At 41.7% G+C, this 12,373-nt stretch overlaps 1 protein-coding gene across 1 annotated transcript in view; it reads left to right on the top strand.

The window, feature by feature from the left end:
* The first annotated feature begins 3,455 nt into the window (after positions 1 to 3,455).
* Positions 3,456 to 12,373, top strand: part of LOC136879216 (octopamine receptor beta-1R) — a 30,778-nt gene continuing 21,860 nt past the window's right edge. The window contains exon 1 of the mRNA XM_067153019.1: positions 3,456 to 3,579. Within this exon, the coding sequence (XP_067009120.1) occupies positions 3,497 to 3,579 (83 nt within the window). The 5' untranslated portion in view covers positions 3,456 to 3,496. The remainder of the gene's footprint in view (positions 3,580 to 12,373) is intronic.

Raw genomic sequence — 12,373 nt, forward strand, 5'->3', positions numbered from 1 at the left:
GATGTGTCTCATTTCCTCAATGCTGGGTTCGTTCTACAAGCCAGTGCACAAGGTGGACCACACTCATTATCATTTACTAAATAGTATTGACGTGCAAGATGTATATTCTGCCGGTATTAGGCCTATTGTACGTATATATTGCATATGCACTGCGTATTTGTTTCTGAACGTACCCGAAGCCTTGTAATGCTTTTTTGATGTTCAATATATGAACAGGACAGATGGACGAATACTTATGCGAGTGACTGTATCTGTGTCGGCGCGACGTAAAGCAACGAGCAAATAAAAAAAGGGTAAGATACCTGTCGTTTATTTTCTTTATATTTTATCTCTATACATAATGAACGTTAACATTTAAGTTTTTACGTTTATTTGAAATATTTGTAACCGTTAAATTTTTGCTTTGCCTGGTGCTGTCCTTATAAGGTAGATCTTCCGATGTGGATGAACGGGATTTACCGTGGGTAGTAAACTGTCTGTCACTGTAGTGTGTGTTCTGATAGTTTCTGGAATGTTAGGTGCACAACCATCATCGAGTCCCCAAGTTACAGAAGTAAAGAGTACGCCAGGCATGTCAAACAGGGCCCGCAGTGAGATATCGCACATGACCTCGCACGCGTGCGAGCAGAACTTCTCCTCTATAGGAGGGCGGGAGGGGAGTTGGAACAGACAGTACGTTCGTTCACAACAGGGATGAGTAAACGAGACCTCTTCGTTCCATTTGAAGAAAAAGAAGAGTGGTAGGAGAGAAAAGTTACGGTAGATTTGATCCGGAATGGTCGCACTGTTTCCTAAATCGTGAACATGAAGGAGAAGCTCAGTGCTTAGTGTGTAAAAAGCATGTCGCCTGCAAAAGTTTAATTTTAGGCGTCATTACGAGCCGTGAAATCTGTAATAAAGCTTAAGATCAACAAATCTCGATTCGATTCTCGGCTACAGACATACATCTCGATGCAGTAATGAAAACAGCAAACGAATGTTGTCTCTGTATACTCAAATGTATTCTTAAATGTGATTTAATTCCATCTGAAATCCAATATTTATCAAACATTTACTCCCTCTCAATGAAATATCTGCAGTTTTCTGCGCTCTCCAAGTTCTCACAGCTGTCATGGTTGCCCTTCTTGCGCTCAAAAGCTAGTATCTCTATAGGCCTATATATAAAAAATGAAATGACATCTGTCTGTCTGTCTGTCTGTCTGTCTGTCTGTCTGTCTGTCTGTCTGTCTGTCTGTCTGTCTGTCTGTCTGTCTGTCTGTCTGTCTGTCTGTCTGTCTGTCTGTCTGAGTTCCGAAACGATATCACGTCTAAACCGTTGAGTAGAATTTCGTGAATGTTAGCGCATACCTATTTAACTATTTTTATTTCATAATACAGGCCCAAACATATATTTCAAAAATTGTTTGCGAAAAATAGAGTACTAGTTTCAGACAACGAAAACGTTTCTGTTTCTTAGAGCTGCCTTTAGCGTTAGCTAGTTGCTGTCAGTGACTATGTTCCACCAACCACCGGTAGTGGTGGCTAGTGGTTCTGTTCGCGCCCAGCCAAGGAAACAAGCATGGTACCCTATTAGTCGGTGACTTCAAGAGGATGTTTTGTAGTGTTAACAACGTAATACATGTTTCTATATAGTGTATCGAATAATTCAACTGTCCAAGTTAATCGAATCACAAAAAATAGATTGCTCACAATAGATGGTTCAACAAACAGTGGTGCACACGCATATTGGTCAATAAGATACTACGCATGGTTCATTAACAGAAAAGCGGACATTGTAGCAAGTCAGTATTCCGCTGTAGGCGAGAAATAGAGAACCATGGCTCAGTTGGCAGAATTGATCGCTGGGAAGACTATAGTGAAATTTCATGAATTTGAAGAAAAATATAGAAATTGGGTTTAGATTAAAAAATATCCTGATGTGTGCTCTATCAAAAAAGGCTTTTGTTTTTAAATGCCGCCATTTTAAAGTCCACAGCGCTTCCTTTAAATGGTGTTGCTCACGTGAAAGCAAAGAGCTGAGGAAAAAGAAGGTGATGAAAATATCACTAGAAGAGCGAAGAAAGAATCTGAAGGGCACACATAATGTGCAGGGTAATTCTTAATTGGGTGAAGTTGCATAGATTTTAATTTTGCATTTTATGACTTAGAAAAATCTTCATGTTTTCTTTCATAACAAGAGTCCCTTATCATGAATTTTTTTCTGATGTAGTTGAAATTTTACACAGTAATAGTTAGATAGTTGATGTATAAATGATAATGTCCATTTTACGGTGAAAGGTGATTCAAAATTATTCTTGACCTACAAAATTTTGTGTGTACACATTTTTTTTAAATTAAATTTTAGATTTTTTAAAATCCATATACATTTGCCAATAACAAACTTTTATACTAATATTTGTTAGCATAACTATCCAGCAGATTTGTGCAAAATTTGGTGCCAAACTGAAAACAATTGTAATGCAAGGGACTCTTTTAACGATGCCGATAAAATGAAAGTAAAACTTCTACACAAAACGTTTTATAGGTACTGTATTGAAAGTTGGCAACATTACTATATCAGAGGAGATACACCTCAGATAAAAATTTAAAGTCATTGAAAATACAGAAGTTAGACATTTCACTATAGTGTCCCCTCAGATCTTCTTAGTGGACTCCAACTTGCAGCTCACTAGATAAGAATCTACTCGCTTGCATTCACAGTCCATCTTTACTGTTTTCATGACCGGATATTTTATCTGCATAGCTGGAATCAGTATTTCCACAAATGTAGTTAGTTAAATCATAATTCCAAAGTAGGTAGCATGTTGATTTAAAGAAAAGGAATTTCTGAAGGTAGATAAGACAACTGCCAGTTTGTAGAAACTGGGAATATTGTTAAATAATAATCCAAAATGGATATCACTGTGTGGATAGAAGTTTTGAAACATCGACATTTTATGTAGAGATGTGACTGGAGAAGGTATCTTGTAGGCCAGTTAGATGACTTGGATAAGGAAGCAGTGGTGTGTATTAAATGCGTATCTCGTTGCTGCCACCTGCCAGTAGCAGAACGCGGTTATAACGGGAAAGGCGACTCTGATGTAACGTGTAGTGTACCACTGCATCGAGTCAGTGACATGAAACAAATTAATCGAACTAGTAAAATGTATCAAATGTCTTATCACTAATTTGTAGTAGTTAGAATGCTGACACTGCTGCTAATAGCTGGCACATTGCATGGATTCGGTTGCATTCTGGGAAATGCTCCAGAGACTAATTTCACCGCATGCTGATGACACTACTAACACTGCCAACTTGGTTGAGAGCTAATGTTTAACACTCCCTGTATACTTCCAGGAGCAAGGTAGCGGCGGCACTTCTCAACAAGCACCTGCAGATTAACGGTATCAGCGCGGGTCTCACCACCTTACAGCAACCTCTGAATGGGGACGTAATGCCGGGGGCTGTGTCGATGCCGTGCTCTGATCAAGTGCCAGAGCAAATTGGCTCCAGCAAGATGAAGAGGGAACGTAAGGCAGCTCGCACTCTAGGGATCATCATGAGTGTCTTCCTCGCCTGCTGGCTGCCCTTCTTCCTGTGGTAAGTTCAGTCCATTGGTTTCTTCAGGAAGTCATCCGTGTATGTTTTGGAGGAAGAGAAGCAATTTTTGAGAATGTAACACAGCATTGTATATATACTTTCCAACAAATCAAAATATCGCACTCTTCAGACACTGGCCTGGAGGGTGCTCTACCATTCTAAGGCTTCCTGGATATATAATTTCCCAGTATAACATTAAAACGTCTTGCTGTGAACTTATTTACAACAGTAAATGGCCTAGTGTCAACCCTATAGTATATGTAGGCTCTAAAAGTTCTTTTAAAAAGTATTCATTAGAATATGCAAAAATATTAAAAAATACTGTAAAAAATGTCTCCATAAACCAATGGGTCTCCGATTCAAAAGTCGTCCTAAATATCACGTCACATTAACACTCTTCTATTCACAGAATTTCGGTATTTCTTGCGATGTTTTTGCATTTCACTGACATAGCTCTTGCAATATTATCCAAACAGAATTTGGTAATTTCTCACCGGCACATTGGCTGAATGGTTATCGCACTGCCTTTCGGTTCAGCGTGTCTTAATACAATTACGCACAAAACATCACACTGCAAACCACCACAGAAACAGACAATTGTGAATATATACCTCTGCATAGAGCTGGTGTAACCTGGCTAAATCCATTCTAAATACCGACCCCACGTAATATGGTAAAGGACAAGAAGAAGAAAGGATTTAGTAATTTCTGCTGCAACAGTAGTAGAAATGTTTCGTTGTGCCAAATCTTGCACATTAGTTCACTTCAAAACCTGTTATAATAGTAGTAGTATTTTTTCAGATACATTAATGGGTAGAGATTGGTACATAGTGTTTTCTTTACGGATAGCGTACGTCTTCGACGACAAAATCGTAATACATTTATGTCAAAGCCCTCAAGCAAAGTATTTGGATACCTTAACCCTCTCCTGTCCTGAAAATGAATTAAATTCACTGCAAGACTCTCATTTTCTGATAATGATATTTTCTGCAGATAACTGCTGTACAGAAGAAATAAGAAGCAGAATATGTATGGGAAAAGAAGCTTTCAGAAGTGTGAGAGGTCTTTTGGCGTCTGTTGGTTTGATAATAATTTTATTTACTTTACGTCCCACTAACTACTTTTTTCAGGTTTGGGAGACGCCGAGGTGCCGGAATTGTGTCCCGCCTGAGTTCTTTTACGTGCCAATAAATCTACCGACACGAGGCTGACGTATTTGACCACCTTCAAATACCACCCGACTGAGCCAGGATCGAACCTGCCAAGTTGGGGTCAGAAGGCTAGTGCCTCAACCCCTTGAGCCACTCAGCTCGGCCCCTATTGGTTTACGAAAGCGGTTCGCAAAGTGTTTTGTGTGGAGTATGGAGCTTAACCATGAACATTAAGAACGAAAGAAAGAAAGAAAGAAAGAAAGAAAGAAAGAAAGAAAGAAAGAAAGAAAATATTTGGAATGTTTTCAAATATGGTTGTGGAGAAGGATGGAAAAAGTGTAATGGACAGATAGGCTAAAGGTATAAATGATGAGCTGTCAAAAAGAGTAGGAAAGAAGAGATACCTGATTTAAACAATAAGGAAGAGGAAGATGCCCTGGTTGGATCACATACTACACAGAAATTGTCTTCAATAGAGGGTGATAAAGGAAAAAATAGATGTAAGAAGAGGAAGAGGAAATAGAAGATTGGAATATGAACAGATGTCAAGCAAGGTAGAAGCTGTGAACATATGAAATAAGATGCTCAGTTCGGAAAATCATGGAGAATGTCCAGTTTATACCTGTCTCATTATAGATTCACAGAAGAAGAAAAAGAAGAACTTTCGGAGCTAGTTGTTTCTTTTGCTACATGTCCCCATTTTTCTTTTCAGTCTTAAGCCTACAACTTAGTTCAGTAGAACATTGTGTGCCTGTGATTTTATACGATGGTTCACTGATTATAAGTGGAGGTCATTCTCTTCACTGACCGAAGATGTGGTTGGAACCTTATAATGTTCAGTTCTCTTGCTTTATTTCCTTCGTTTGTAGACTTTCTTTCATATAGTCTTCTTGTATTTGCTCATGTAGGTTTGTACTTCAGTAAATACTCAAACACAGATGGAGTATTTGTCTTTGTGCTGACACAATAGTCTGAGTCCTTGAAATGCCTACTGCAAGCAGTGGGATATACCAGGTGGCCCTCCATTCCCGTACTTTCTACGTATAAGTGTCGCGCCTGCACTAGTGATGAATGGGATGCCTAATCGCTGGTTTACAAAGGAGCGCTGCAATGTGCTGTATTTTGGATGTGAAACAAATAGCAGTCATTTGACTACACACGTTCTGTAACAGGGTGTATTTGTAAATACGCCAAAGATGCAGAAAGTGAAGCGTAATAACCCATTAATATTTATACACATACAGACATTACACTGTACCAAAGAGTTGCTTGTATGTGTCTTGAACGACCCATTAAATCTTAATTGAGACTCTTTTCGGCGAATTACGTGTACAGAAAGCAGGCAGCTGTTTGGAAACTCCTGCGCAAACGTCTGCGAGCTTCAGCTACATTCCGACCAGATTCTCGATAGATTAAAATTATGTGTATCGTGGGTAATCGTCACCGAGGGAGTTGGCCGTGCGGTTAGGGTCGAGCAGCTGTGAACTTGCATTCGGGGTTCGAACCCCACTGTCGGTAGCCCTGGAGATGGTTTTCCATGGTTTTCCATTTCCACACCAAGCAAATGCTGGGGTTGTGCCCTAATTAAGGCTACGGTCGATTCCTTCCCACTCCTATCCTTTTCCTATCCCATCGTCACCGTAAGACACACCTGTGTCGGTGCGACGTAAAGCAAATTGTAAAAAAAGAAAGTGTATTCTTCGTTGCTGAACACACCAGCCACTGTCGATATTTTGACAGCAACTGTAGTGCTCCTGTACCAAATACCAACCTATCAATATTCGAAAACGAGGCTTACTAACGCAAGAGGGTCATTTGACGGGTAGCGCTAGGGAGTGAGCGGTCGTCCGGTTGTATTCTCCGTATTCTGCAAGTAGTAATACTCCTGTAAAAATCAGTTATTAGACATCCCATTCATCATCAAGGCATACGGGACACTTATGAGTAGAAAGTACGGCGATGAAGGGCCCTCTTGTATCCTTCAGACTACCGAACAAGTTGACTGCGCGGTACGGGCAGCGTAGGAATAAATTCGTATTCGTGAAAAGATTAGTTCGAACCCCACCATCGGAAGCTCTGTTTTATTTCTATTTTCGCACCACCAGGCAAATATTGGGGATGTACCTTAATTAAACCCGCCACTTCCTACCTTCCTTCCTTCCTTCCTTCCTTCCTTCCTTCCTTCCTTCCTTCCTTCCTTCCTTCCTTCCTTCCTTCCATTCCGATCCCACCGTTACCGAAAATGTACCTGGATTAGTGGGACGTTAAATCACTAGGAAACATTACATCTGAGGTTCGTCATTCATCATTCCCCCAGAAGAGTGCGACAGGTTTTAGCAGGCGGCACAATTCCTATCCTCGCCGCTAGATGGGGCTTCATTCATTCCATTCCTGGCCCGGTCGAATGACAGGAAACAGTCTGTGGATTTGAATTTTCAGTACTACGGCTAACTAGATCTAAGCTGCATCAAGTCAGCCGTGGTAGTATTAACATTCAGATGAATGGTCTACCTCTTACAGTAGGCCTACACACTGTAGAACTAATACGTAAATCCAGAGCATCCTGTTATGGCTGTTGATCATCTGAAATAACCAACCGTGAAATGAAACGGCGTATGGCTTTTAGTGCTGGGAGTGTCCGAGGACATGTTCGGCTCGCCAGATGCAGGTCTTTTGATTTGACTCCCGTGGGAGACCTGCGAGCCGTGATGAGGATGAAATGTTGATGAAGACAACACATACACCCAGCCCCGTGCCAGCGAAATTAACCAATGATGGTTAAAATTCCAGACCCTGTCGGTAATCGAACCCGGGACCCCTGTGACCAAAGGCCAGCACGCTAACCATTTAGCCATGGAACCGGACAACCAACCGTTAATGGATGGCCATTAACATATTAGACATATTCATGATCATGTGATTCTTCCGTAGGGAAATTCAACACCATTTTAATCAATAATCTAATGTTATTGATTTTGACGTCCCACTAACTACGTTCACGGCTTTCGGAGACGCCGAGGTGCCGTAATTGTGCCCCGCAGGAGTTCTTTTGCGTGCCAGTAAATCTACCGACATGAGGCTGACGTATTTGAGAACCTTCGAATATTACCGGAATAAGCCAGGGTCGAACCTGCCAGGTCGGAGTCAGAAGGCCAGCGTCTCAAACATCTGAGCCACTCAGCCCGACCCATTTTATCATGATCTGTGGCTATTGGAGGGGATTTATCGTACATCCTATGCAATAGAGAGTGTTGATAAACCTTATTTTAATTAATGCAGGAAACATACCTGAGAAGATTAATTTTTACGTGCTGGAAGTTGGACGGACAAGAGTTTGAAGAAGTTTGCTAGGTTGAGAGTCCCTCCAGTGCGGGCGGACTTAATTATAAGAGAAACACAGTAATTAGCCGGCAGCTCGAGATAATATGAGAACTCTTCTTACTGGTAGAACTTCCAGAAAACCGCGCCTCATCTGGGGAAACAAGATGTAATCAGAGCACTCCGTGTCACACGTGATAAATACCATGTCAGATATGACCTTGCTACACGAAGAGTGACGATCGTTATTCTCTATCTCCCTCTCTCTCTCTCTCTCTCTCTGTGTATTTTTATCTTTCAGTCGTTACATGTTTCTGACTTTGTTGACCACATTATAGTGATTTATTTTTCTCTTTCTGTTATACAGCGTGTGGCACACTGAAGTTACTCACCTCAAATGTCTTCCGAATAGTCGAAGATAGTGATAATTCGTTTTCACCTAAGTGAATAACAATAAGGGACACGTAGTTTATTTTATGTTTTACTACTTGTTTAATGTGGCACTAACACAAGGAAGGTTTTCGGTGATGGAGGGATGGGAAAGTGCTAGGATTGGGAAGGGACCGACCTTGGCCTTAATTAAGGCACAGCACTAGAATTTGCCTGGTGTAAAAATGGAAACGCAGGGAAAAACATTTTCAGGGTTGCCGACGGTGAGATTCGAACCCACTGTCTCACGAATTCAAGCTCATAGCTGCGCAACTCTAACCGCGCGGTGGAGTGAGTGCCCCGTGCTTTAATAAGCAGCCAGCGATACAAAGTTGCCATTTACAACCCTTGGAACACACAGACGACATTTCTGTCTCCGAATACACAGGTGGGGTGCTAGGGAACCCTCGAAAGAAACACGATATTTTGGCATTAATGTGTCATGGATGGTGGTCATCTGAAATTAGGAGCCCTTTTGATGGACGGCCATGTCTGAGAGACAATTTATGATCATTTGATTCTCGTAAAGGGAAAAGTGGTTTCATTTTTTTAACAAGTTGCTTTACGTCGCACCGACACAGATACGTTTTATGGCGACGATGGGGAAGGAAAAGGCTAGGGGTGGGAAGGAAGCGGCCATGGCTTTAAGCTGCAGCCCCAGCATTTGACTGGTGCGAAAATGGGAAAACCATGGAAAACCGTCTTCAGCGCTGCCTTCAGTGGGGTTTCGAACCCATTATCTCCCGAATACTGGGTACTGGCCGCACTTAAGCGACTGCAGCTACCCAGCTCGTTGGAATGGGTTTCTGTTTTAATGCACATGAGTTGAAATATTTATTTTGACCATTTACCAAATCTGCCATGCGTTGAATATTAACCGAACCAGTTTAGAGTTCGAGTCAGTTTCAACCTTTCACAGTCGACTATCATCGAAATATTATCGAAATAAGATTATCGCACCTGATAGGCAACTGTCTGCAAATTATCGAAGGTGATTTGCAGAAACAACATTATCACATTGGTATGCAATAAATTCAATTAAATAACATTACATAACATACCTAAGTTTGTATCGTTTTATTAACCCTCCACTGCATGAATTATTTTTCGTTTTCGTTTGGTGAAGAAAATTTCAAGCTTTAATGTTCAACATACGTCCAGTGTTTTAAATGTACTAGCAGTTCTTAACTGGGGCTAATAGCTTAACACTCGTATGTGATGTGGACTGCCATAGTGGAATATATATACGGTTTTTCACGATTTTATGCTAAGCTTTTAACTTTCAAATACCAAACATTACTACCTACTGGCCATGGGTACGTACTGCGGTGCAACTTGCACGACCGTAGGTCAGTAATGTCTTAGAGGGTTGAGCCAGAGGTACTCCTGAAGCCTGTGGTAATATTATGGGGAGGGCCCACGTAAAATAAACGGTGGTTGGTACGCGTGGATGTTGACGGGGTGGAAGGAGTACCTTTGGTTTTAGGGCTGTTTTGTCTTATGTTACGTAAAAAAAAATAAAAAAAAGCATCACTGGGATATATGTTTAATTGATTGTACAGTTGAAGGTGTGCCGTAAAACCACCTCTGTCTATAATATTTTTCCATGTATACAGGTGAAAAGTTATTAGTTGCCTAATGGCAACAGTATGCAGTAGAGGGTTAATCATCATCATCATCATCATCCGTTTACCCTCCAGGTTCGGTTTTTCCCTCGGACACAGCGAGGGATCCCACCTCTACCGCCCCAAGGGCAGTGTCCTGGAGCTTCAGACTCTTGGTCGGGGGATACAACTGAGGAGAACGACCAGTACCTCGCCCAGGCGGCCTCACCTGCTATGCTGAACAGGGGCCTTGCGGGGGATGGGGAAGATTGGAAGGGATAGACAAGGAAGGGGGAAGGAAGCGGCCGTGGCCTTAAGTTAGGTACCATCCCGGCATTTGCCTGGAGGAGAAGTGGGAAACCACGGAAAACCACTTCCAGGATGGCTGAGGTGGGAATCGAACCCACCTCTACTCAGTTGACCTCCCGAGGCTGAGTGGACCCCGTTCCAGCCCTCGTACCACTTTTCAAATTTCGTGGCAGAGCCGGGAATCGAACCCGGACCTCCGGGGGTGGCAGCTAATCACGCTAACCACTACACCACAGAGGCGGACAGAGGGTTAATATTGTATATTAAATATTTCGTTCAGTACATAGAAATACTAAATACAAATCTTGTTTAGATATTACCGACTGGATGAAACACATCCATTATAATCGCATTACCCTTGTTAATTGTAAGTATTAATATTCCTAATATTTTAAAATATTGGGATATACCTTAAGTTCAGCTGAAGTAGCTAATTCATGCTGGAGCATCTTCATCAATTGAGGAAGAAGCCTAGACATCCGGCCGTAAAACTGGGCCACATTACTTATGCGATGCACACTACGCCCGCGTATCCACTGGGGTGTGGGAAAGTGATAGACGAAGAGAAAATAAGAAGGAATAGGACATTGTTTTTTTCTATGCAGTGGGACCTACCGCTCGCCCAAGAGAAATAGAGATACGTGAACCAAGAGAGTGTCCGTGTGATTTGAGGCACGAAGCTGGCAGCTTGCATTTGGGAGATAGTGGGTTCGAATCCCTCAGTTGGCAGCCCTGTATAAGGTTTTCCGTGGTTTCCCATTTTCACACCAGGCAAATGCTGGGGATGTACCTTAATTTAGGCCACGGTCGCTTCCTTCCCGCTCCTAGACTTTTCCTGTCCCATCGTCGCCATAAAACTTATCTGTGTCGATGCGACGTAAAGCAACTTGTAAAAAAATTTGAAAGAAAATATGAAACCACTTTTCCCTTTACGAAAATCAAATGATCATGGCCATCCGTCATAACGGCTGCTAATTTCAGATGACCACCATCCATATGTCAAAATATCGTGTTTCTTGCAGGGGTTCCCTAGCACCCCACCTGTGTATTCGGAGACAGAAATGTCGTCGGTGTGTTCTAAGGGCTGTAAATGACAACTTTGTATCGCTGGCTGTTCATTAAAGCACGGAGCACTCATTCTACCGTGCGGTTAGGGTTGCGCAGCTATGAGGATGAATTCGGGAGACAGTGGGTTCGAATCCTACCGTCGGCAGCCCTGAAGATGTTTATCCGTGGTTTTCCATTTTTACACCTGGCAAGGCCACAGTCGCTTCCTTCTCACTCCCAGGCCTTTCCTAACCCGTCGTCGCCATAAGACCTATCTGTGTCGGTACGACGTACAGCAAATTCTAAAAAAAGAATTAAATAAAAAGAGAGAGAGAGAGAAAAGAAAAGGTACGCCTGAATATAGCTACAAATTTCTATGCATACCTATGTTTCAATGTTTCAAAAGAGTCAATAGACTGTAAGTCAGTTACCGTCATTATTGGCTATATTACCTCTGTCAATACGACCATTACTCGACGCACTCTGAATATGATTGACAGGACAGACACCAGACAACAAACTACACATTGCCACTGACGTGAATTCTGTCCAGAATGCGACCACCAACTAGCTCATTACGCCATGACAACAAATCGGTCAATTAGTACTGGAACTGAAGTTAACTCTCCTTGTTACATTTGTTGATGGATGACCATCATCGATGAGGAGCGGAAGTATATTCCCTTCGTAAATTCAACACCCGGCGAATTACAGTCGAGAATTAATGATCGATTTCTTATTAAACTTGTCAGGAATTGAATTTGTAGAATTATAACTAATCCAGCTGATCTATAAACTCACCATAACTTATTATAAAGATAAATTTGAATTGATATTTGTTGCGGCTCTTGTGTTGGTACTCGTCTGCCGCATTTCATTTTGTAACAGTTGGCAATGTGCTGCTGCGTTTTTGTTTTATACACAGACACTGAACAT

This window comes from Anabrus simplex, chromosome 8, assembly GCF_040414725.1.
Source record: "Anabrus simplex isolate iqAnaSimp1 chromosome 8, ASM4041472v1, whole genome shotgun sequence".
Lineage (NCBI taxonomy): Eukaryota > Metazoa > Arthropoda > Insecta > Orthoptera > Tettigoniidae > Anabrus > Anabrus simplex.